This window comes from Jaculus jaculus, chromosome 11 (assembly GCF_020740685.1).
Source record: "Jaculus jaculus isolate mJacJac1 chromosome 11, mJacJac1.mat.Y.cur, whole genome shotgun sequence".
Lineage (NCBI taxonomy): Eukaryota > Metazoa > Chordata > Mammalia > Rodentia > Dipodidae > Jaculus > Jaculus jaculus.
The window spans coordinates 86,226,969-86,253,652 of NC_059112.1; the positions used below are offsets into that span (position 1 = coordinate 86,226,969).

The 26,684-nt window shown below is 35.7% G+C and overlaps 1 protein-coding gene across 3 annotated transcripts in view; it reads left to right on the plus strand.

Annotated features, from left to right (window-relative positions):
* Window positions 1–26,684, plus strand: part of Naaladl2 (N-acetylated alpha-linked acidic dipeptidase like 2) — a 1,016,062-nt gene that overhangs the window by 410,189 nt on the left and 579,189 nt on the right. For all 3 annotated transcript variants that reach the window (XM_045130167.1, XM_045130166.1, XM_004652077.2), the window contains one exon: window positions 15,336–15,609. In XM_045130167.1, coding sequence (XP_044986102.1) covers window positions 15,336–15,609 — 274 coding nt within the window. The remainder of the gene's footprint in view (window positions 1–15,335; window positions 15,610–26,684) is intronic.

Consider the following 26,684-nt stretch of genomic DNA (forward strand, 5'->3'; position numbering starts at 1 on the left):
TGGATCATTTGGGTGGTTTACTGTTCCTTATCAAACCTGAACCCAATTCTTTATCGAGTAGGTAGTGTGTGTCAGTTGAGGCAGTGAGTTGATTTTATCAAGTACTCAAATGCAGGGGATAGTTTCATGTTGCTATGGAAACCAAATTCTCCTAGTACACTTGATTAAAGTGAAGTCATTTCATGTATGTGTTCCTGGTGCTCTTGTCCAAAATAAGTTAGTAATAGAATTTCATGTAAACTATAGAATACAAGCCTGACTTAAAAACAAATACATGTGTTTACTAGAAAAGCCAGCAGTTATTATTATTTTTTTAATTTTTGTAGTCAGTGAATAGATTCAAGTTTGTACCATTGTTAGCTTCCTCCCTGTCCTCCCCCTCCACTGGCAGTTAATTTTAGAAAAAAAAAATATTTTGGATTCATTTGGTGATCTTATTATTAAAAAAAAAATACTGGTAGATTTTATGATTTCTTTGGTGGAATATATCAGATACCTCCAATAAATTCATGTTTGGGGTGTTTGATCCACAGCTAATGTCAGTTTTGGAGATAGAGTCTTGCTGGGTCACTGGGAGTAAAGAATAACATTTATTAGCCCAGACCTTTCCTGGGCTAGCTTAGCTCACTCTCTGGTTGCAGCCTTCTACTTGCTAGCAGGAGGTGGATGCTAAGTCTCTGATCTACCATCTTCCCCCTGCCATTGCCATTGTGAAGCTTCCCCTCTTGACTTCACACTAAATTAAAAACTTTGCTCCCATCAGCTGCTGTTGGTTGGGTGCTTTATCCCAGACACACAAAGGTAATTACAACAGGTGCAGAGAGTAACGTTGGTCACATTCTATCCCAAGCATTTCCTCCCATATCTGTAAAGCTAAGTGATGACAAGTGTCACTGTGATATCTGTGCTATCAGCATGTTATGAGAAAGCAAGGTAATTCCTATATTGATTCTCACTGACATTCACTTCAGGAAGGAAGAAGTCCTTGGAGATGAAATCTGATCAAATAGAACATTAGTGCTCAAGGAAAGATACGGAAGAGGGGGAGGAAAGAATGTTAGAGCCACTCGTTGGGTCATGACACACAGAGACATTTCCTCCTACCCAAAACTAAAGGCTAACCCCACAATGCATGACCCATATAACCCAACAAGGAGGACCCTGTGGAGGGGGGAGGACAGGTAGGAGGCTAACACTGGTACCAATTTGACTGTATTCACTGATTACAAGATAATTAATAATATCTATGGTGTTAATTTTTAAAGATACACTATTGACAAAACATTTTCTGTTTTCTCTTCTGATTTGATAGTGAGAATTCAAAGCATACCACACATTTTATTTGAAAAGTGTTCATGTAATGATCAAATGTGATACATACTGAAAAAAAAAAAAGAAAAGAGAACGTGAGCACTTTTATACAGTGTTATTTTTAAAGATAGTATGGACATAACATTTGATGGCATACAGCATCATCATTAAAGTATGTGAACAGGTGTATTTGTGGCACAATTGCCGATGTGAATTAGATAGGTAATAAAGAGTAATCATGGAATGGGAAGGTAGCCATTAAAGGAATGAATGATTCTACCTCAGTTACAGATTCATAACTAAATAAATCCTGTAGCTATCATTATAGCAAGAAAATATTTAACACTTTCGCCTGATAATAATTGTAGTCAGAGATTTGACCTAAGATATAAACATACAGAGAATCTAATAATTTTGTAATAAAGGATAAACTTTTGGAATTGTTGATAGAACACATTAAATCAGGCATATAATTGTTTACCATGAACACCTGCCTAATTTTTAAGGATATGTTATCATCAGCCATGTTACTCAAAGTTCATAGGAAATTTTATGGAAGCCAGGATGGAAAGAATGGAAAGAGCCACGTGTTGGGTCATGATACACAGAGACATTTCTCCTACCCGTAACTGTGGGTAACCCCACAATGCATGACCCATATACCTCAACAAGGAGGGACTATGGGGAGGGGGTAGGACATGGAGGGGCCTAACAATAGTACCAACCTGACTGTATTCACTGAATACAAACCCTAATTAATAAAACAAAATAAAAATTAAAAAAAAATTAAAAAAGAATTCAAGCAAATATTTTCAAATATAATCATTTATAATTTATGATTTTAAAATAATGCTTCCATCAAATTGGAAGTTAGGACTAAATCTATGATTAACCTTATAGAAATAAAGTGAATTATTTCAAAAAATAAATATTGTGTTACATATAGAAAAGCATCATGTAAATGACAACCTCAGTCTTCACTGCTTTTCTATTAATCAGAAAGGGAATAATTAAAAAATGTTGCTATTCTGCTAATAATGAAAGAAATTGCAAAATAAAGTATAATTATGTGAAAAGTGGGATGTTAAAAGAAAAAATGCAACTAACAAAATAAGAAAATAAATTGTCAATATGTCACACAATATAAAGATTTATTTTGCAAAAATATTTTGAATTTCTCAGAAATGCACTTAGGAAATAACAAAGTCATATTTTACTAAGATTACAACTGTGAAAAGAGGAAATCTTCAAAGACATGGATGAGTTTATATTAATGTAAAATAACCAAAGAATTCAAATTTGAAAGCCCAATTTTCTAAAAGGGATTCAAAATGTATCCTGAGTTCTACAGGAAAGTGCTCTCCCAATTACATTTATGCCAAAATTAGATAAAACATATGAAGAAATTATCATTTCAATATTACTTCAATTTTTCCAGACCACAGAATAAAGACATACACATTGATTTTAAGAATCTAGGATATGATATCAATACCTTATGAACATAGTAGGAGAGCTGAAATGGTGAATCAATACGTCCTGTGACTAAAAGTAAATCTAAGAAAAATAAAGCCTTGCAGAACATTAAGCAGCATTAAATCAAAATTACAGTTTTGCTGTTGTCTGACTGGACACACTCTAGAATCAGAAAACTTACTGTCTTTTTTTGTGATATGAGACAGTTAAAGAGAGAAAAAAAAAAAGAAAACTCAAGAAGGTCACTCAAAAGCCATGGAAAAAGGCATATGATAAAAGTGTCATAACCATCCTGCATAAGAATTTCAAGAAAAATTAAAATACTGTTTCAGTCTATTAAGCTGCATAGTAGACAAAATTAGAATATTTAATTAGGACAAAAGAATAAATTATGTAAATAAATAAATAACACATTTAGATGATTTAGGAAAATGAAATTTATTAGCATTTGAAAGTGCAGAAACAGCTGATTTTTTTTTTTTTTCCTGAAGATAATATGTACTTAGGAAATCCAAAAAGGTTCCCGTGAGCATACAAAGTTTAGTGGTATACCTGATATATCATGAATCAAGAGACCCATTAACATTAAGTTTGTCACACAACTAGCACAAATTTTAATAGTGGGTAATTATTAATGATACAAAGCAAATAAAATAATTGAGCGAGAACACACTGACATTTATTTAAAATAAAATTTTGAAGAAAATAAAAGCATTTGGTCATTACGTTTCCCTACATTTAATCTCAGCGTAAGATAAAGAAGTACTACTGTGAATGTGAGGAAAGCATAGGATATATAGCTTTATCTTGCCTTAGGAGATGTTAAAAGCAATGCATAAATTTAATACAGCTCATGTTAGAATTCTGGTTTTCACAAATTCAAAAATTTCATATAGGAAGAATGAGTATCTTCAGGATCACAAGCACATGTGCTGTGGAGGACACAGGCACTAGGTATTTGTGATTCATCCTCACACTTACTCCCTAGCTGATGGAGGCTTTGGGAGGCTGAGCCTTGCTGCAGGAAGTGTGACCCTGGGGGAAGGCCTGGAGGGTGCTTAGTCCAGACCTACTTGCCAGTAATAGTGAGCACACTCTCTTTGTCTTTTCTCCTTGCTGATATGTGGGGATTTGAACCAGCCTCCTATTCTTGTCATGATTTCCCCATCATGATGAAACTTCTTTTCCCTTGAAACATTAAGCTGAAATAAGCCCTTTGCTTCCCTAAGGTGCTTCTGGTTGGGTGTTTTGTCACAGCAGTGAGAAAGTAACTTCTGCACATGGTATTACATTTTATTACATACACATATGCAATATGAGTAAGCTTTCATACGCCTAAAATTATTTTTCAAAATAAACACCAGCATATTTTGAGGAAAAAAATAACTATCACTGTTTTATTATTTTGTGCAGAGAGGTGGCTATGTATGTACAATAGTCAGTTATTGGACTATTTTTTATGATAAGTGTATTTAATCGTTAATTCACATTTAAAATTAAAGAAAAGTAAACATACTTCTTGAAAACTAGTCATTACTTGTTTGTGGGCTTTAAGGGCAGAGCTAGGAATTCTCTCAGAAGCACTCCTGCAAGAAAAAAAAAAAAAAAAAGAAAGAAAGAAAGAAAAGAAAAGAAAGAAAAGAAAAGGTTTCCTGACAGCTATTTGTCATGAGGGGCCATAAGCCTTTGGATTAATTGCATGTTTTGTACAAATATCAGGCAGTGATTTCATTTTGATGGATCTATTTATTTCCTGTCTGAGCGTTAGGTGAGTTAAGGTATTGTTTATCATTAGTCTTCTTTAGTTAGCCCTAGAGAAATAAAAAACCCAATGTCAACAGAACATCATTGTTTTCCTTATAGGATCCTCAGGAAACACCAAACATGTTCTTTTCCTCATAGAACTAAGAGGATATAAGGTATATTAGCAATGATAAGAGAGGGCTTAAGAGATGGTTTAGCTGTTAAGGCATTTGCCTGTAAAGCCTAAGGACCAGAGTTTGACTCCCCAGTACCCACATAACACCAGATGTATAGGTGCATATGTATAAGGTTGTAGGTGTGTCTGGAGTTTTGTTTGCAGTGACTAGGGGCCCTGATGCACTCAATCTTTCTTTTTCTATCTACCCCTCTTTCTCTTAGTGTATCTTTCTCTCTCTCTCTCTCTCTCTCTCTTTCTGTCTCTCTCTGTGTGTGTATGTGTGTCTCAAATAAAAAATAAATAAGTAAAAAAGAATTATGATTGATCTCATTTTGTTCATGTTTAATAAACTGTCAAAATATGTAGAAAAATAGCAAGATGTAATTAGTAAGGTCATTGTTTGCTTTGTACACATAGCTTGTTAATTAAATACCTGATTTTTGGGGTATATATAATTCAGTAATATAGCTATTCTTGTACATTAATTGAGACATTCATCCAGAAATTGATCACTTTATTTTATTGACTACATGGTATGTCTTCCTATTCATCACTACGATTCACAAAGTACTCACATGTACATAGTATTTTAGACAATACAATATGTTTCCCTGTACATGAGCTCATTTAGTGTGCCCCAACTACCCTGGTTCTCTTCTTTGCTAACTGAAATCACTTGGTTATCTATATGTTATATCATCATTTCAGTTTTGGAAATCAGTCACTATTTCAGGAGTCTATAAATAAGTCAATTCTCCTAAACACAAATCCTTTCATCTCTAGTATTTTAAGCAGTTAATTTTCAGGATTGAGGTGTAGAATATAAATCAGCATTGTTATTAATTTTATCTCATCATTGGACAGAAAGATGCCATAAAAACAATCATGATCTTTTCTTCTGTGTTAATGATGTAGTCTTTTCTTTAATAAGAAAGTACTTGGAGCACAATCCCTAGCTTCATCTGTTGCCTTCCCTCCTGGCACTTTCTCTCAAATTCTATGTCCTTCAAAGCCCAGAACCTGAAGACTGCACCTGCTCCAGGTTGGCAAACTTATGTAAGGACCCTGACCTTGCTCTGAACACCTGACAACTCACTGCTTTACCTGACTTTTGCACTTTGCAGAGTCTTAAGTTTCTTGTCACCAGGTTTGCATGCCTTTCAGAACATGTCTACAACTGAACGTGCCCCTAACCACCCTGGACTCGGGAATTCTCTACAACTGTGTCAGAAGTCATTTGAGATAATTATGTGACTCAGTCTCATATAATATGAGATTGTCTCCACATACCTAATTCATCTTGAGTTCTTTTCATACAGGAAGTGCATACCCATTTCATTAAAAACTTAGAAGAAATCTACCACTTCAAGGCTTGAGTCTTTTTATAATTATAGCAATTCTGGATAGCATAGAAAGTAAGATATTGAGGAATGCTCTAGTCTGTACAGCACACTATCTGACAGACAGGCTGGGTGCTTATAAACATATTCCTGGGGAAAAATGCAAGACTAATGGAATTATCTTTAAATAGAATGGTCTCTTTTCTATTAATTTTTGTGACATGATGACATGTCCAAAGATTATTAATGCATGAATAATTTTAATGCCAGTTTGTGATCATCCTTTCCAAAGATAACTTAAATATATTTTGTAGGCTGCCAATAATCTGTCACAAGTGAACTGACTGGCTTCTTATTTGATTTGAAAAATCATTTCTTGACTTTTAGTATGACAAGAGGTAATATAAATGTACTCATAAAAAAGATGGGCAATTTTGAATGTTACACCACTCATTCTTCAATCTTTCATAGGTGTGGGTATGTTGTAAGATCTTAAGATTCCATTTTCTGTCATTGTTTCTTTAGCATTATTGTTTCCATTAGATTTTAGTAAATAAAGTTAATTAATTTAGGTTTAATGATGTTTCACAGGTATATAAAATATACATCACTTAGTAACAGCAGCAGAAAGCTCTGAAAATTGCATTTGGCATCCAACCAAGAGACTCTGAGTTCTCATTGAGAGATACTTGCATATCAATGTCCTTTGTGACACTGTTGACAATACAAAGGAAATGGGGACATCCAAGATTATAATCAACAGATGAATGACTATTGAATATATGGTGCATATAAACAATGGCTTTTGTTCAGTCATAAAGAAAACAAATGTTTAACAAGTGACAAGTAATGACTGACTTCATACTGATTTTGATATTTGTTGTGATTGTTCTGACATAACCTTATTTACACTGGCACAGAAAGAAGACATCTAAAAATTATTTTTTAGGGAGCAAAGGATATGGCTCAGTAGTCAAAGGTGCTTGCTTGCAAATCCTGCCTGCCTGGGTCGATTCCCTAGTGCCCATGTAAAGCCAGATGCACAAAATAGTACACTCATCTGGGATTTGTATGCAGTGGTGAGTGGCTCTGATGTGTCAATTCTCTCTTTACTTACAAATAAACAAAACATTATATTTAATAATTATTGCAATTGTTCTCATTTTCATAATATAAAATTATTCATACTAAGTTTGTCAGTTTTGTCATACTATTTTGTATTTAAATTGATATGTTGTAAAATTAGGTATATTTATATCATGATGAATTATATTCTCACAAAAGTCTTGTATGTATGTTAATAGTAAAAACATTTACTAAATATTGGTTTGGATAGGTATATTGTAAATATAATGGTCACTCAGTAGAGTTTTGAAATGTGATAGTTTTACTTCCCTTAAAATCTCAATTTTGGAGCTGGAGAGATGGCATTCAGTGGTTAGGGTGTTATCCTGTGAGGTTTAAGGACCAAAGTTCTATTCCCCAGTACTCTCATAAGCCATATACACAAGGTAGTACATGCATCTGGAGTTCATTTGGGGTTGCTAGAAACCCTAGCACACCCATTTTCTCTCTATCTCCCTCACTCTCTAAAAAAAATAACAAAAATTTATTTAAAACATTTTGAATTTAAAATTAATAAGTATATTAATAATCTTTGCACCAATTACTTAGAAAGGAAATCTGGGCTGAGGAGAGGACTCAGCAGTTAAAGATATTTGCTTGCAAAGCCTGATAATCTGGGTTTGATTTCCCTGTACCAGTGTAAAGTCAGGTGCACAATGTAGCACATGCATCAGAGTCCTTTGAAGTAGCAGGTGGCCCTGGAATGCCCATTCTCTCTCTTCTTTCCATCCATGTCTCTCAAATAATTCATAAATTTTGTTAAAAAATAAGTACATTCTGTAGTGTATGGGAGGTCAAACTTTTCCATTACAATCTTGAAAATTAATATATTTCTTCTACTTCTTTATGCAGTAGTATATTCAGTTACCTCTGGAAACACTGGAGTAGTGCGTCATTTAATCAAAAGTCCTTATAAGTTTGTGCACCATTCAAGTTAATGCTGTGTCACTAGATAACCAAGCAGATGTAGCTGAGGATTTTTAAAGTGTTTATTTTATTTATTTGAAAGTGTGGGAGAGAAAGAGAGAGAGAGAGAGGGAGAATGGGCCCTCCAGGGACTATAGCCACTGCAAAGGAACTTCAGACGCATGCACTACCTTGTGCATCTGGTTTACTTTGGTCCTGGAGAATCAAACAGAGATCTTTGGCTTTGCAGGCAAATGCCTTAACTGCTAAGCCTTCTCTCCAGCCTGTAGCTGAGGATTTTTAATGTGTAACTGATTGGATTAATTTGTTCATTTGCTTGAAAATGCTTTTAGATTTATTTTAGATAAATTAAAGCAATTTCATCTGACAAGTGGTATTTGACCACAGTCCTCCCTGAAAATGAGAAAGAATATCAGGAAGCAGACACTATTAACATTAAGTGCAATATTCTTGTGCAGGATTGATCCCTTGTATGAAATCTTATTAGTCTCCATGTCTTGCATAGTCTTTGTCTTACTGAGTCAAATTTCTTCTTTCTAAAATTTGTTTTTAAATGCTTCATCTTGTAATACTCTATTATGTTTTGCCTTGCAATGTGACAGGCACTTAATGTTAACCAGATACAACCTTCCCTCCTCTACAAGTGCATGGAAGGGTGAAAGGGTTACTCTTATAGCATTGAACTTTTCTGTTATGGGTAAGCATAGCTATCTTGCCCGTGTGTTTTATTTCAGTGTATGCTACATAAATCAAACTTGTTTGGCTGCCTGCAGAAATTTAGTGTAGCATGAATATAAAATTAATTAAACAAGTATTTATTGAGTATCACAGTATCCCATCAACATGCCTTCTACTACTTGCAGAGGAACCAGCTACATGTGGTGCATTCCTTCATCACGAAAGAAGTGTTATGCTGTCTCACAGATAACCTGCTTCTGTGATACTTTCTTTATGGAATTTATAATCAGCTTACTTCTTGATTTTCAAATGGTAAAATTTGGTCTCTGTACTCTTGAAATAGCACATTAATTGCCCTTACTCATTTTCTCATAAGTATGAGGCTTCTCAAATACTTCCTCTCTCTAACCTTTCCAGGGCCTTTGGCATGCTAGGCAAGCACTTTCCTACCAAGCTAGATATCAAAGTTGTTAACTTTTAATTGTTTTACTCAGATATGTCTTTCTAACACTCAACATTCTCATTCCTCTTCAGCCACTAGCTAAGACTGAGAAACTATGTGCTCGGTGTACTAAGTGAATCATGGTTTCATTTGGTGTGGCATTAAGGTCTCAGGGTCACGTAGGTAAGATCATAAAGGCTTTCTCTCTCCAACCTTTTCTTTCTTATGATTATTTGTGCTGCATTGTACCACAAGTTTGGACTTTATATTTTCAAAATAAAATTAAGAGACTAAAAAGCCCATCCATACTTTAGTTATTTAATTCTTCTCTAACACATAATATGCAATTCACAGCATTTTATCCCCTTGAGCACCAGGTCAAATAATCACAAGGAATCTTTTGACTTCTTAATATGTGAGAAATATCAACTGAGATAAACCCACATGTTTTAATAAAGCCAGCTTATATAGTACCATAAATTCACTCCCCATTCTCTCCTTAGACTTATCAGTACTCAAACCTAAAACACTGAACACCAGAATTGATTTTCCTAGGTTCAAACTATTATCCATCATCTTTAGCTGTGTTACTTTTAGCAAATGACTGAGTCTGTCATTGCTCCTGCTCTGCCCTATGATATAAGGTTTCCAGTCTTCCTGGGTTGAACAAAGGTTAAATGTATTAAATGCACATTGAATGGATAGTAAGTACATTACTGCATTAGCCAGGGTTGTCTGGCCAAGCAGAACTTATAGAATACATATATATTAGAAAATGGATTTGAGGAAGTAGCTTACAAGATACAGGATGGTCAGTCCAACAATATATGCCTGCAGGCTTGTGACTGGTGGAACACAATAGCTGTTCAATCTACAAACCGAAATGACTCAGCAGTCCCGATCTGATCTTGAAGGCCTGAATATTTTCTGGAGAGCTCCTGGTCTTTAGTCTATATTGGAAGGCTGATGATACTTGGTGCCAGTACCCTCAGAGGACAGTTGAGACTGGGTAGATAAATGCAGTATTAGCAAGTGCAGCAAGGTAAAAAGACTGTGTTCCACCACTGGAAGGACCATTCACACTGGAGTAAAGACTCGCTCTCTTACTTAATCCTTCCTAGGTACATTTACAGGTGCCTTTTCCAAGAGGTGTGTCCTTTACTCAATTTCTAATCTGATCAAGTTGAAAACAGAATTTAAACATCACAGCTGTATACACAAAGTATATATATTAGTATATATGAATATACATATATATATATAAATTTGAATACTTTTGTATATATATATATATTTTTTAAATTATTATTTCATAATGCCTTTTTTCATGGAGGTAGCTAAATTTACTCTGAGCATATTACCATATGCCAATACCCTCCCAGTTCTCATCCCCTGTCACATTTGGCATCATGCCCCCCAAGATAGTTTTTTAATAAACTTTTTTCTTTTTTTCTTTCTTTTTTTATAAAGGGAGAGAAGGAGAGAAAGATAGAACTGTCTGCTCAGGGGCTCAGCCACTGCCATTGAACTCCAGTTGCTTGCATCACCTAGTGGGCATGGGCAACCTTGCACTTGTCTTTCCTTTGTGCATCTGGCTAACATGGGATCTAGAGAGAGATTAAATATGAGTCCTTAGGCTTCACAGGTGCTTGCCTTAACCACTAAGCAATCTCTCCAGCCCCTCAAAGGCAGTTTTGTTTATACTCTCATTTCTATACCTATATGATTTTCTGTATCTGTATGAAACCTATGGCATACAAATGAGAGAAAAAAATGAATAATTTAAGCTGGGTGTGGTGGTGCATGCCTTTAATCCCAGCACTGAGGAGGCAAAGGTAAGAGGATCTTCATGAATTCAAGGCTACTCTGAGACTGCATACTGAATTCCAGGTCAGTCTGGGACAGAGTGAGACCCTATCTTGAAAAAAGCAAAAACAACAACAACAACAAAATATATACAGAGACATTTCCTCCTACCCATAACCGTGGGCTAACTCCACAATGCATGACCCACATACCTCAACAAGGAGGGGCCACTATGAAGATGGAACTGGAAGAGTAAGGAGATTGGAAACTCAGATAAACCCATGATCCTACAGAAACTTGTACATGACAGGGTTGCTATTACATGTTAGTGAGAAATTTGACGAAGTGTGTCCAGCGTAGGTATTTATGTGGGGAAGAATAAAGTTGAATTCACACCTCCTATCTGTTTGCTCCTCACCCATGCTTCTGCGCACTCACACTTCTTCTTTCCTCAGATACAGAAATAAATTCTTTAAATTCTCTTTAGAAACCAAAAAAACAGTGAGAATAAATTCATGACCTCTGGTTTGAGAACGATTTCTCAAGTGGATCAGAAAATGAGCAAACTATATATTATATTAGAAATTCTGTAGCTTAAAAAGGGACCAGCTGCTTTTCTGTATCAATATGTTGTTCTTATGATAATTTTTTGCTGCTTTCAAACCAAAGTCATCATCTTAACTTTTTTTTTTTTTTTTTTTTTGCCAATCTCATTGTTTTTCTCACATACACTTATATCTTTGAGAGCCTTGTTTACTCAAGAACAAAATCTGGCAAAAGAATAAGAAGTTAGACTCAACACTGTGGGAAAACATTACTGGAGACAAAAGATATGTCTGTTGACATAATTTGGATGCTGGCCTACATAAGATGTATGAATAAACAGTCTCCCACTTATTTTATTCATTCTTGATGTTACTTTCATTACTTATTTTCCTGTTTCTTTTTTCCCTATTTTAAATATTGACTTTGATGTGTCAACAATTGGACATAGATTTCATGAAAGAATTTCATTATAAGATAGCACATTAAAAATGAACAGAAGTCAGAACTCTGAATAATTTATATGACTTACAAAGGGCTATCTAGAATATATAGAAAATTCTGTGACTATGAGCAAATGCCAATAATGTTTACTGAACAAAAGAGGAAACATGGACAGCTAAGGAATTCATGAACAGATCTTTATGGGGATGCAGGGCAATGTGACATAAAAATCACAACAAAATATTCTCATCATTGGTTACCAGGCACTAGATATCCTGGTAATGATACTATACAATAATACCAATCAAACAGGAATCTTTCCAAGTGTAGTAACCCAGTAAGCCACCATTTGATTCAACTTCATACAATTCCCTACTCACAGAAGATAAAACACAATAATATAAATAAAGTAACACTCCAAATGAATAAGAACTGTGTTTAAGAGATGGAATTAAGAGTAATCATAATACTTTTAAAAGCCTTTTTGGCATTTTTTACTAAGGCTATACAGGTACACACCTTATACACCAAATATCCCTGACGTGGAAAATCTCATGTGTGAGCATGAGGAAATGCAAATAAAAATATTCAAGGCAGCACTGTCTGTAATCATGACCACTGGGAAATATTTTCAAACATTGTTCTCAGGAGAATTGGTAAAACATCTGAGGGAAACCCAGAAGCTGAATGCTCAGTGTTAAATAAGAACAAGTTACAAAACAGGTAATACATAAGGTGCCATAGGCTGGAGAGATGGTTCATGGATTGAAGCACTTGTTTGCAAAGCCTGATGAACTGGGGATGATTCCCCAGAACCTACATAAGGCCAGAATCACAAAGTGGCTCACGTGTCTGAAGTTTGTTTTCAGTGGCAAGAGTCACTGGAGCCCATTTTCTCTTTCTCTCTCTCTTTTTTCTCTGTCTTAGCTTACAAATAAATTAATAAAATAATACAACAATATATAGAGATAGATGTGGTACAAATTGCACAAAAGTAAGACACATAAAATTGCAGTATAATTGTGATATACATATATATAAATTTATATATTTTATATTATATAAATATATATAAAATTTCATGTGAAACATAAAAATATTGTATAATATATATAAATTATATATATAAATATACATATATATATTAACATGACATCAAAATATTAATATCAGATTAATGGTAACTTTGGCTACCAAGGTGAGTTTTAGATCAAAAATGATATTCAGCAGCTTCAATATATAATATTGAATATTAAATATAATATAATACATAATGTAGTCTTAGTTGTCCCTTTCATTATTTTTCTATTTCTGTTTATATATGCCATTTTGTTGTTGTTTTGAGGTAGGGTCACACTTTTAATTCCACTTACCTGGGACTTACTCTATAGTTTCAGGCTGGCCTTGAAATCATATCTGTTTTCCTATCTCTGCCTCCCCAGTTTTTGAATTAAAGTCACGCACCTCTATGCCCAGCTATGTATTCCTTCTATATTTAGATCATCTCATAGATAACAAAATGAAGCTATAGTGCACAAAAAACACATATTCTTTAAATATAGACTGAAATAAAAAGCCACTCAGTGACTTTAAATGATTACTCAAGAATATCTTGATATTCTCTGAAATTGGGAAAAATTACCAATTCTTCAGTTGAGCTTCTGAAGGAGTATGCGATTTGACTTTTTAAGGCCATATGGTATTGTGTAATACATGCGTCTTGAAACATTCAAATTTTGCTGAGTTGCACACATCATAAAGTACTTAGGAAGTGAGACCAAAAAATGGTCTAAACAATGAAACAACACTCCCACTCACTATTGGTGCTCATCTGCCAGCTTCCAGAGAAGAAAATAACGTTTACTGCAACATTCAAACTTCCTCTCAATTTTTCTGTTAATGTTAAAGATATATTGCTGAAATACCGTGCATGACATGTATGCTCTGAGAGGTCACTTTACAACTTCCAAGTATAGGGTAGGTGAGCCTTCCAGAAATGTGATTTTTTTTTTAATTAAATGGAGGGAGTTTTAACTCAATTTATCTGTTCTGTCTCAGATAGCACAGAGAAAAGGCATCCCTAGTAAACATAGGGAAGTTGTAAACAGAAGTTGGGAGGAGGTAGAGTAAAAATATGAATCGGTTAGGTGATTTAGTTATATGTGGGAATAAAAATGTTCCTCATGAAATCTAATTCTCATTGTGTACACATCAAAATCAATATTTAAAAAGATCAAAGGAAAATAAATAATGCAAGTACTTTCAAAAATATATAAAAGAACAAGGAAACGGCTTATCCATACATCTTCTTATACAGGCTAACATCCGAGGTAAAACAACAGACCTATTTTTTGTCTACAGTAATGTTTTCCCACAGTGCTCCAGCACCTTATTCCTTTGCCAGTTTTTGTCCTTGAGTAAGCAAGGCTCTGAAAGAAATAAGTGTAATGTTAGAAAAACAATGTGATCGGCAAAAACAATGTAAAAATGAACACTTAGGCCTGAAAGCAACAAAAATTACCATAAGAAAAACATAGATGTGTAAGAAAGTTGGTCCTTTTTTACAGTCACAAAATAAAAAACTGTCAACATTATTTTTTTCTTAAATTCCAATTCATTCATATTTATGTATATATTTAATTTGATTTTTAATTGGATTTGATTTTGAAATAAAATGTAATATTAAATAATATGTACATTGATTTTTTAAAATTTCCATGGCACATGTGTTGTTGGTGTTGTCTGGGATGATGGGATAGATAAAGCAATCAGTACATTATTTACAGATCCCACTATATAAGCCTTAATTGCCTATGGCTTGGCTCTAGGTGTTTTGGTGTTACTACAATAGACTGATTTTTGTTGAATCTTAACTTAGTACATAGCCCCATGTAATATGGCATGCAAATTGTATTAAACATGCTTTATTGTGTCACTTAGCAGTACCTATATGTTAATCGACAGTTATGTAAGGCATCATATTAACCACTGTGCAGAAATATCTCAATAAATAGGACAGCTAGTTTTAAAACTAATGGTGATAGAAGTCAGAACTAGTAAAAGAACTGTTCCATATTTATCTCTGTTACCATGGTGCTTTCTTAGCACTTCCATTCAGACATTAATTCATTCTGCTTTCATTAAGTGTACTCTCTGTACAAGCCCATCTCCTCCATTGCACTGTAAATTTCCTCAGGTAGGATCTTGTTATATTTATCTTTCAATATCCCATACCATTTATTAATAATTGCTCACCTAGTACATATTAGCAGATATCTATATCTCCAAAAAATAATTTCCTTATCTTTCAAATTTTTTTCAGGAATTTTGTACAACTTTACAAAAGTGAAGATGACATGGAAATTTCCAAGAAGATTAAGGCTCAGTGGACTGTTCTGGGCCTTGAAGATGTGAAGTTTGCCAATTATTCTGCACTGCTGGACCTGCCAGGCCCTTCTTCCAGCACTGTGACACTCAGTTCCAGTGGCCAGTGCTTTTATCCCAATGGCCAGCCTTGCAATGAAGAAGCCATAGTGGGCAGTAGCCAAGATCTCCTCCATTCATACGCAGCCTATTCTGCCAAAGGAAAGCTCCAGGTAATTTGACTATTTGTCTCTGTCATTTCTAGTGAAATGGAGTTAGGAAACAACAGCTTTCATCTAAATGGAATTAACTGGAAATAAACAACATACAAAAGTAACCATGTAATATACTAGGCATGGAGATGCCAGGGAAGGCAAGAATGACTGGGACTGTCTGGCCCTTTCCTTGTCATAATTTGTAAGTGAAAACCTGTTAGGAAAATTTAATTCAAAGCTGTTGAATGTGCAACTGAGTTATCACATTTTCCTCAGTTCATATTGTTCAAGCAAATTTCACTTCTGATTCAAAGGCATATTTTATTATGTTGATATAGAGAAGAAGAACAGAAATCAAAAGAATTGTCTTTGGGAATATTTATGCACATATAAAATGAAGTGGGAAATGGATGTGATTATTCACACATTAAGACTTTGAAATGCAACACTTCTGACATCTGTGTGGTAAACACATGTGGAAGGGGGCAGGGTATGGCCTGTTCTTCCATCTTCTGGTGTTAGCTGGATATGGTGCTGACTTTCATTGGCCTGGGTGGGGGAGTGGGTGGAAAGCTTTGCAGACACAGGGACAGGTTTTTAAACTCTGCAATTGCTCACTGGTAATTGGCCGTTCACTTCTAAACTTCCTAATTTCTGTAATGAGCATCATCCCAGTTCCACATCCTCAGGTCATTGTGTGAATCAAATAACTGATGTATGTGAGTTTTGTAGGGCAAAGCACAGACTATCATAGACATGGCATGCGAGTTACATTGGAAACCTAAGTGATCACTGGATTCCTTTACATATGCAATAGTTTTCTTCAACATAAAACTGTAATTTTAATAAATGTGTTTTTATTTATTTTTATTTTTTAATTTTTATTTTATTTATTTGAAAGCAACAGACAGAGAGAGAAAACGGCAGAGAGAGATAGGGAGTGAGAGAGAGAATGGGTGCACCAGGGTCTCCAGCCACTGCAAACAAACTCCATACACCTGTGCTCCTTGTGCATCTGGCTTACATGGGTGCTGGTGAATCGAGCCTCAAAGGGGGTCCTTAGGCTTCACAGGCAAGTGCTTAACCGCTAAGTACTTTGCAAAAATAGTCAAAATAGGGCCGGAGAGATGGCTTAGCAGTTAAGCGCTTGCCTGTGAAGCCTAAGGACCCCAGTTTGAGGCTTGATTCCCCAGGACTCACTTAGCCAGATGCATAAGGGGGTGCATGTGTCTGGAGTTCATTTGCAGTGGCTAGAGGCTCTGGCGTGCCTATTCTCTCTCTCTCTCTCTCTCTTTCTCTCTCTCTCTCTCTGCATCTCTGTTTCTCTCAAATAAATAAATAAAAATAACCAAAAATACAAAAAGAAAATAGTTAAAATAATGGAATTTAAAAAGCTTGTTCCTACTAGACTTTTTCTTGTGGTGGTGGGGGGGTGTTACTGAAAACTGGGAAGATGCAGGAGTACTGGACAGTTGTTAGCATTGCTCTTGGCCTGTGATATAACACATCCTGGCTTAAGCAGAACCACACATATCCATCAAAAACTTATGAAGTTTTACTGCTGATTAGAATTTAATTTAATGTTAAATATCTGCACTGTTTCTAGTATAGAACTTTGTTGTGATAACATATACTATTTCTAGTAGACAATGAAGAAAAAACATGTGTATATTAATCACAATAACAAACAAACAAAAAAACAGGAGTCACTTCCTTCTCTTGGCTTTTCAGCTGTGGACTTATTTTATGATTAAACATTTTTATTATTTATTTATTTATTTATTTATTTATTTATTTTTAATTAGTTTTCTATTCTGCAAGTACAGGCAGTTTGGTACCATTATTAGGCTCATCCATGACCTACCCCCTCCCCATCAGCCCCTCCTTGTTGAGCTATATGACTGTGACTTTTGCTGAGGCTCAGACTCCTTATCCTCCCTCACGTGCCTCACAGGGGGCCCCTCTCCCCTTTACTCACAGTGGCTGAAGTTCAGCAAGATGGACAAAGTCACACCCAAAGCAGCAAACCGCAAACACTCGGGGGTTTCAGAAAGTCCTTGAATTGGGGTCATCTGCATCCACTTACTTGGCAATTTCTCCAAGCAAATCCTGATTCTTTCTTGGCCATGCCGATGTGGGAAAGTCATGAAACGATACTTGCATTCTATTGCCTCAGTCTGGCCTCTGCAATAAATAACCTGCTGGTTTGATGGGCTGGAGTTAAAATAAGACTAAAGAAATTTCATACACAGAACTTTTCTACTTATGTATATTATCAGAAATAAATGTTAAAACTTTCCTTAAGTTTATATATAAAAATATATTGCATATTTATGGGATTCTCCAAATATCTATGAATTTATAAATCCTTGTTTGGACTCATTCTATCCCTTGTAATTTATAAAACTAACTTTCAATAAGGAGAAGTTTTAAGTCATGTAAACAATGCAACTACTAAAGGGCAGAAATTAAAGTTGAGAATAGATGTAGAAATATTAAGCTTAAACAAAGGATTTTTAAAATACTTTATTTATTTGCAAGACAGAGAGACAAAAAAAAGGAGGAGATGGAAAAAGAGTGAATGAGTATAGCCACTGCAAATGAACACCAGATGCATGTGCCACTTTATGAATCTGGCTTTACATAGGTATTGGGGATTTGACCTTGGGTCCTTTGGTTTCACAGGAAAATTCCTTAAACATTGAACAATATATCCAGCCCCACAAAAGGGATTAAACAAAAGGAAGTAAAATACAGTTATGGATAAAACCAAACACCTTATATTTGAGGAATCTGAGAATTAGTCATTCAAATTAGATGAAGATATTAGATGAAGACAAGTTATTTTAACAGTTATATTAATAAGGTAAACTGTTACACAAAGTCCATAATAGTAGAAATATCTGTAGAAAGTACATTCCAGTAACACTGATTTTGTCAAGATCAAACCATGCTGGTATGAGTTTCAAAAATAAAGCAATGTCTAGCTGACCATAGCATGCATATGTTTTATAGAGATACTATTTCATCTACACTAACATATGATCACTAATAGAACACTGGTGACTCTGTGTACACCTTCAGGCTGTTCCCTAACTCAAATCAAGATTGCCTGGTTGCTGCCAAGGTCTGAGGCATAATTCCTCTTTGATTTGGTATACATTCAGTTTGCATTCCTGTCTACCAGACAGCACCATTCCCAAGTTCTTAAATTACTCTCTTCTGGCCGCCAGCAAAGCTTCTCGCAACTTCTGCTTTTGACAAGGTTATTTTCCAAAGAGGAGGACCCCTTTCCTTTGAAGAGCTGTCAAGTCCATTCATCATATGATCGTTTTGTATAAGCCTCCAATTTGTGTTTCTGGTAACAGTCAAAACAGCATTTGTGATAGCTGAGATCTACTCTGAAAACCTACTTAGTGCCAGCATGATGGATAGTGTACTTTGCAACTTCTTTGTAATGCATAGTGCACCAGAAAGGTGACATTGTTTACCCTACTATAATGACAGGTGGGTCAGTAAAAATGTCCCAAGAGACTTGTCCTGGCAGATGCAAAATGCATATTAAAATGGATTCATAAATCATTTAGCATCAGTGAGTTTAGCATCAGTAAATAATAAGGGAAATATATATTGTATTAAATGGTAAATATCAACAAGTGCATTGTGGATTAAAGACACTGGAAGTGATGCTGATTTTATTTTATACATGGCACATATGGCTCTGTGGCATTCCTGTACAATTTCCTCTCTCCTATGTGAAACCAGGCAGATGCAGAAGAATAAAGCCCACAATTAATATTTAATAGATGTGGATTCTGCTAGGTTATGTTTTGAAAAGGGGATGTGTTCTTGTTCTATAACTCTCTCTCTGTCCCTCTGTCTCTCCCTCTGTCTCTCTGTCTCTCTGTCTCTCTCTCTGTCTCTGTCTCTATCTATCTATCTATCTATCTATCTATCTATCTATCTATCTATCTATCTATCTATATATCGTGATTAATACATTTCTTATTAAACTACTCTCTAGACAGCAGAGCCTTCTTTATCTGTTGCAAAGTCTGGGATCATTTCAAAATTCTAGGATTCAGTGTCCCCATCTGTTTAAGGGGGAAAGTAACAGTTACCTCAGCGTTTCTTTCCTGGAACTTAGAAAGCTGTGATGGTTCACATTGATTGTCAATTTCACAGAACTTAGGTTCACCTAAGAAATGAGCAGAAGCCTATGATTAATTTTCTAGTTAGTTTAGCCCCTGGGCGGAACTGTGAAATAATATCTAGATTACAATCAATTATGATAAGGAGAGCCACCTTAACTGTGGATGGTAGTATTCTATGGGCAAGATACTGGGCCGAATAAAAAAGGAGAGAGAAGCCGGTCGTGGTAGCGCACGCCTTTAATCCCAGCACTCGAGAGGCAGAGGTAGGAGGATTGCCCTGAGTACAAGGCCACCCTGAGACTCCATAGTGAATTCCAGGTCAGCCTCGGCTAGAGACCCTACCTTGGAAAAAAAAAAAAAAAAAAAGGAGAGCGAAATCTGAGCATGAAGTTCCAACATTCTTTGCTTCCTAACTTCTGATGTCCTGTGACCAGAAGACCCCCGGCTTCTACTGTCATGCCTTCTCCACCACAACATATAGTGCCCCTTGAACTACAAGCAGAAATAAGCCCTTTCCTTCCTTAAGCTGTTTTTTCTCCCCTTAAATTTGGCCATAGCAATGTGTTAAAAAACTAATACAAAAGCACCCAACAAAGCCAGGTGTGGTGGGATACACCTTTAATCCCAGCACCTGAGATGCAGTGGTAGGAGGATTGCTGTGAGTTTGAAGCCACCCTGAGACTACATAGTGAATTATAGATCAGCCTGAGCTAGAATGAGACCCTACCTTGAGAAAGAAAAGCAAATGTTACTGATTATTGGCAGACAGTGGATATATTTAAATGGAGAAATTAATGAATTACCTACAAGATTTGGGAGTACAAACTTACATTCATCATGCTACCTGAATATAGTCTTCTTATCCTCTACTTACCATGATAACTATTAATTATTGGGAAAGATATGTTTTGACAAATATAAGCTAATAATAATAATATATACATAACACCCTATTTATATGCACGTTTTTTATTAAACTGAGGGCTCAGAGAATTCAGGAATGGAATGTTTTATTATTGAGTGCAGAATGATCATGGATGCTGAGTTGGAGATTGATGGGAAGTTCTTGTCTTTATATATAAATATCAAGTCATAGTAGTTTAACATGTGAAACCTTAGCACTGTGTCAATTTTTTTTTTTGGAAAGTCCTAAAAATAAAACAAAGCAAACTAAAACAAAACAAAATGACTGTCACAAGGATGTCTTGCGTAGAACATAACCTATCATTTTTTTCATGGCTCACAAGTGGCAAAGCAAAATTAAACACCTTTGGCTCTGGGTGACTCTCACTATAGATGAAAATAGAAGCCTAAGGGAGTAGGATGAAATGGTATTATTTAAAATATTGGTGTGTGTTTGAAGATGAAGTGGCTCATTCACTTGCGTAGCAAAGTAAGCCTGAAGTAGTTTGGCAGTAGTGAAGATGACCAGGCATTCTACCCATATTGCTCCTTGTTTCTCTTGTAGGTCTCATCTTGTGGCAACTGGGAAGGTATGAGATAAACGAATGTGAAAGCAGCTGCATGCTGTCATTATGTTTTTAAAAATTACTCCAAGTCCCTTAGCCAAATATTTCTGGTTTCAAGAATTCTGTTTAATAGCCAACTAAGCTTAAAAAGAAAGTTGAATTCACCTAAGTCTAATGAACTGTTTACTACAATATTAAAGCCTAGTATGGTATTTTAGTGAATCAATGTTTGGATGATTGAATACACATTTAAATCTAACTAAGGGTATTTTTCTAAATACTTTAAGTCATTATACTTTGTCAGAATATATTTTTTTAAATTTTTTATTTATTTATTTGAGAGCGACAGACACAGAGAGAAAAACAGATAGAGGGAAAGAGAGAATGGGCGCTCCAGGGCTTCCAGCCTCTGCAAACGAACTCCAGACATGTGTGCCCCCTTGTGCATCTGGCTAACGTGGGTCCTGGGGAATCGAGCCTCGGACCGGGGTCCTTAGGCTTCACAGGCAAGCGCTTAACCACTAAGCCATCTCTCCAGCCCAATAAAATGACAGAATATTTTAATGTCTTTTTATGTCTAATTAATTTAAAGAATACCACTTAAAAAGTTGAGGTATATGACTTTCTTGGAAAATTTGCTTCCTGATTTTTATAAGATGCTAATATTGAAATATTATATCATATATGTAAACATATTTTATATTCATGTGTATTATATGTAAATAATATAGCTTAAAATTTTCTAAACAATATTCATCTTATTTTATAAATTCAGTGTTTTCAGAACCAAAGAGTTATGTGGAAAGCAGGTTTTGTAAGATTTCAAACACTAATTTAATTTATTTCAGCAGGAAAGTTCAGTTATATTAGCTTCATGGCCTCCAGGAAAATTCTTTTGAGTGAATTTCAACTTCTTTAATATTCTCACCATAATAAGTTGACTGTCATTAATTAAATAAAGCACCGTGTAATTAATTTGCTATTTTTTATATTTTAATTTACTGTTGAAATATTGACTCTTCTAGAATTTAGCCACCTGGACTTCAAATAGAACAGAACATATTTAGCATGGTGTAAATGCATACTTGGTGCCTCTAATATGCCAATCACAGGGACAAAGTAATAAATAAGAAGACTGAAGAAATAGCTTAGCAGTTAAGTCACTTGTTTACAAAGCAAAGGACCCAGGTTTAATTCCCCAGGACCCATGTAAGCCAGATGCACAAGGGAGTTCATTTGCAGTGGCTAGAGGCCCTGACATGCCAATTCTCTCTGTCTATCTCCTCTCTCTATCTCTCTCTGCTTGCAAATTAATTAATTTAATTAAATAAAAAAGTGACAAATAAGAAACTTTGGACCTTGCACATGCAGATCACCATTTAATAGGAAAAAGCAGCATGTATCCATCAAAGCAGTGAGACAATACAAATTATAAGCTCCGGTTTTCTCATCTGTAAAATTAAAAAAAACAAAAATCCAAATGAAAAGGTTATGCTTGGGTTGCAGAGATGGCTTAGTGGTTAAGGTGCTTGTCTGCGAAGCAAAAGGACCCAGGTTCAATTCCCCAGGATCCATACAAGCCAGATGCACATGGTGGAGTGTGTATCTAGAGTTCATTTGCAATGACTAGAGGCTCTTGTGTACCCATATTTTCTCTCTTTCTCTTTCTCTGCCTCTCTCTCAAATTAAAAAAAAAAAAAATTAAAAATGTCATACTGTTTAAATTGCTGTGATGTGCTCATCAAATTGCCCCTAAAAATTTACATTATGTTTATGCTCTTATATAATTGCTGCTCTCATCATTTTCCAGAGAAGCTTTTATGTTAAAAGGCATTGGGCACTATGAATACTCAAAACTCACCAAAGGGCTGAGAATAAGCAGCTTTTTAAATATTTTATAATTATTTGACAAAGAAGCAGAGAGAGAGAGAGAGAGAGAGAGAGAGAGAGAGAGAGAGAGAGAGAGAGAGAGAGAGGGAGGAAGAAAGTAGGTGCGCCAGGGTGTCCAGCCACTGTGAATGAACTCCAGATGCTTGCACCCCTTTGTGCATCTGGCTAACGTGGGCCCTGGGGAATAGAACCTAGGTCCTTTGGCTTTGCAGGCAAATGCCTTAACCACTAACCCATCCTTCCCAACCCAGAATAAGAAGCTTCTAAGTCCTCAACACTAAATGACACATCTCTAGTATGCCCTCCAAGGCTTAGAAAACATTACAGAAGAGGTAGTAAAAGAATAGAATACAAGGGCTGGAAAGATTGCTTAGTGGTTAACTGCTTGTCTGTGAAGCCTCAGGACCACGGTTCGAGGCTCAATTCCCCAGGACCCACATTAGACAGATGCACAAGGAGGCACACATGTCTGGAGTTTGTTTGCAGTGGCTGGAGGCCCTGGCATGCCCATTCTCTCCCTCTGTTTCTCTCTCTCTCTCTGTCTCTCTCTCTGCCTCTTTCTCTCTGTGTCTGTTGCTCTCAAATAAATAAAATGAACAAAAAAATTTTTTAAAAAAGAATAGAATACAAGACCCAGAAAGAGACTCCAGTACACACAGAGATATAGTGCATTAACCAGTAACAGATCACATTTATGCAACATTTGTGAGGCTGGACCTTAATGCTCCTAACAGGCCATCTATTTAAATGCATATCAGTCATAAATATGTCTTATAGTGTTAAAAATTAGAGTGTAAGAGCAAGTGGGTGGGGAGAAGTTCCCAGGACACTACTCCCCAGACTTGAAGAAAGTTCATTCATGATGTAGCAGCAGCAGCTATTGGTACATGCAAAAGTCCTAAACAATATTGAGCCCATAAAAGTTTCAATATGGATGAGTGAGGAGGGAAAATACATTAAGATAGATTGTGAACAATTAATACAGCATGATTATAAAAAAGAACAAAAAGTCTCATTATTTTTATTTACCTTTATATATTGTCATGACGGTTTCATTCAATTTAGTCCTCATACCACACATGCACATATATTCACCCACACACATTCAGTTGCACACAACCAGAACTTCCTGTGACCTGTTATTTTTATCTCATCTTTTTTTTTTCTCTCTCTCATCTGCTTACAGATTATCTCTATTTTACCAAGGCTGGTACAGGAGTATTCTCTGTCATCAATGCATACCTAATTTTTGTTTTCAACCATGTAAACATAACCTTATTCTGACCCCATCCTCCCTCTTCAGCAGCCTGAGAAAGTGTCCTAGCATAGTGTGAATAGCTCATTAAGCCACGTACTGTCAACTGCTGAGAGTCACTTCTGAAGAGCTGCACTAAATTTATTCCCCTCCACCACCAAAATCTGCAGCAAGTTATATTCTATAAGCAGTCTGATATTGATGGTATTCAAGATCTTTAAACCACATGAATTTTCCACTGGTTCCTATCAAGCATTTTTACGCCAGAGAGCTCCTTGAAACCAGTAACTACCAACTTCGAGCAAGAGGCAATGGACTAGATTGCCATTTGCAGCACTTCCTCAATACTGCTGTGGGTGAAGAGAGTCAGAAATATGGCTGTGAAGCAGGACTAGAGTGAATATGGAGACCCCTTCAAGCTTCCCCTTGGCTTCTACCTGGGACTATAGAAGTGTGAGATAGAGTTAAAAGGGACTTAAGATTTTGTTTTGTTTTATTTTGTTGTTTTTCAGATCTTAAGGTCTAAGAAAAACAGGTTCACTTTCCTTTCTCAACAGAGCTAATGGAAAATCAAGAGTCCCATTCTTTTTTAAGATTTATCTGAAATTGTCCATGAAAGATGTATCTTTTGTGATGTTTCTCGATCCTGGAGTGTTTTGTAAAATACAGGAGTGGTTTATCCATCAGCTTCTCACATAACCGGGCTTGGCCCACCAGCTACATCTGGACTTTCCATGCAGTGACTACCTATTCTGTATTGCCCTCTACCTCACCCAGAATAGCTGAATGAATTTCATCAGTTCATTACAGAACAATTAATAGTGAAGCAACCATTTAATACTATTGTTGCTGACAGCTTGATCTGTTTCTTTGTTGGATTCTTATCCCAGAATAGGTTTGGGCATGTGAAAATGGGAAAAGCTACAAAAAGCTTCATTATTGATTCTAACAGATTCTCATGGAAATATATAGTAGAACTAACCTCGCATACATGGATTCCCTTCTTTCAGTTCCACCCATGTTACGTCCAGATACACTTTTTGTTTGTCTTTTCCAGGTATTATTAAACAAATGAAGTATATCTTTTTCATATATATTCATTCTTAAACCTTTCTGGTAAACAATATCCAATCCACCTATATATTAACATATTAGCTTGTATAAATTCAGATTATCACCTAATATTCTTTCCTGTATTTACAAATTTCCAGAAATTCAAGAGAATCGGTAGCTTCTTATCTTATAATCAAATAGCTTTGTTTTACTTCTAAATCTGTCTTGTGTCTTTGTTTCATCAGATAGTTTTCTCTGTCTCTCTCTCTCAATGGTATGGTACTTACTGGAAAGAGCTTCACAAGTTTATGCAGGTCTTCTCATCATTTAGATATAATCCCCTTGACATGATTTCCCATGACATACTTGTTTTAACAAATCCTCATCACCTGAAATTACACAGTTCTTACTTGATTGTTTTAGGGAATATCACACTTGCAATTTTCATCAGTGATTAGTATCGTTTATTTACCTGTTTCGTGGAGCTACCCTCAACAAAGGATAAGTAACATGAAACCAACTTTTGTAACTTATTTACCTCTATATTTTCAGTAAATAGAATATAGTCTGACACACTGTTGCAGTCAGGTTTGCATTGCTGGGAGAAATCCTTCCATGTTCCTCCTGAAAATTACCTCCAAAAGGTCAAAGCCTTTCAGATGTCTAACAGCAATTCCACTCCTCAGTACCACTTTACTGTTGCAGTCAGGTCAGCATTGCTGGCAGAAATCACCCAACCAAGAACAGCTTTTTGGGAAAAAAGGGTTCATTTTGGCTTAAAAACTCGAGAGGAAGCTTCACAATAGAAGGGGGAAACAACTGGATTAACATAGGGAGGGCATTAACCCCTGGCCCACATAAGATGGACAAGAACAGGAGAGTGTGCCAAAACTGGCAAGGGGGAGCTGGCTACAACACCAAGAAGCCCACTCCCCGCAATGCACTTACTTCAGGAAGCATTGATTCCCAAATTTCCATTAGCTGGGAACATAGCATTCAGAACACCTAACTTTATGGGAGCTTCTTAATCAAACCACCACGTTCTGCCCTTAGCCCCATAAACTGATATCCATACACGATATAAAATACAGTGCATTCAATCCAACTTTAAAAGTCCCCATAGCTTTTGTCAATTCCAGTAATGTTCAAATATCCCGATAGTCCAAGATATTTTAACTGAGCCATAATCCCAAAAAATCCCCCCCCAAAACCATAATGGCACAGAATAAACACTCATACTGCAAAATATGGCATTGGGAATAGCAAAGAATT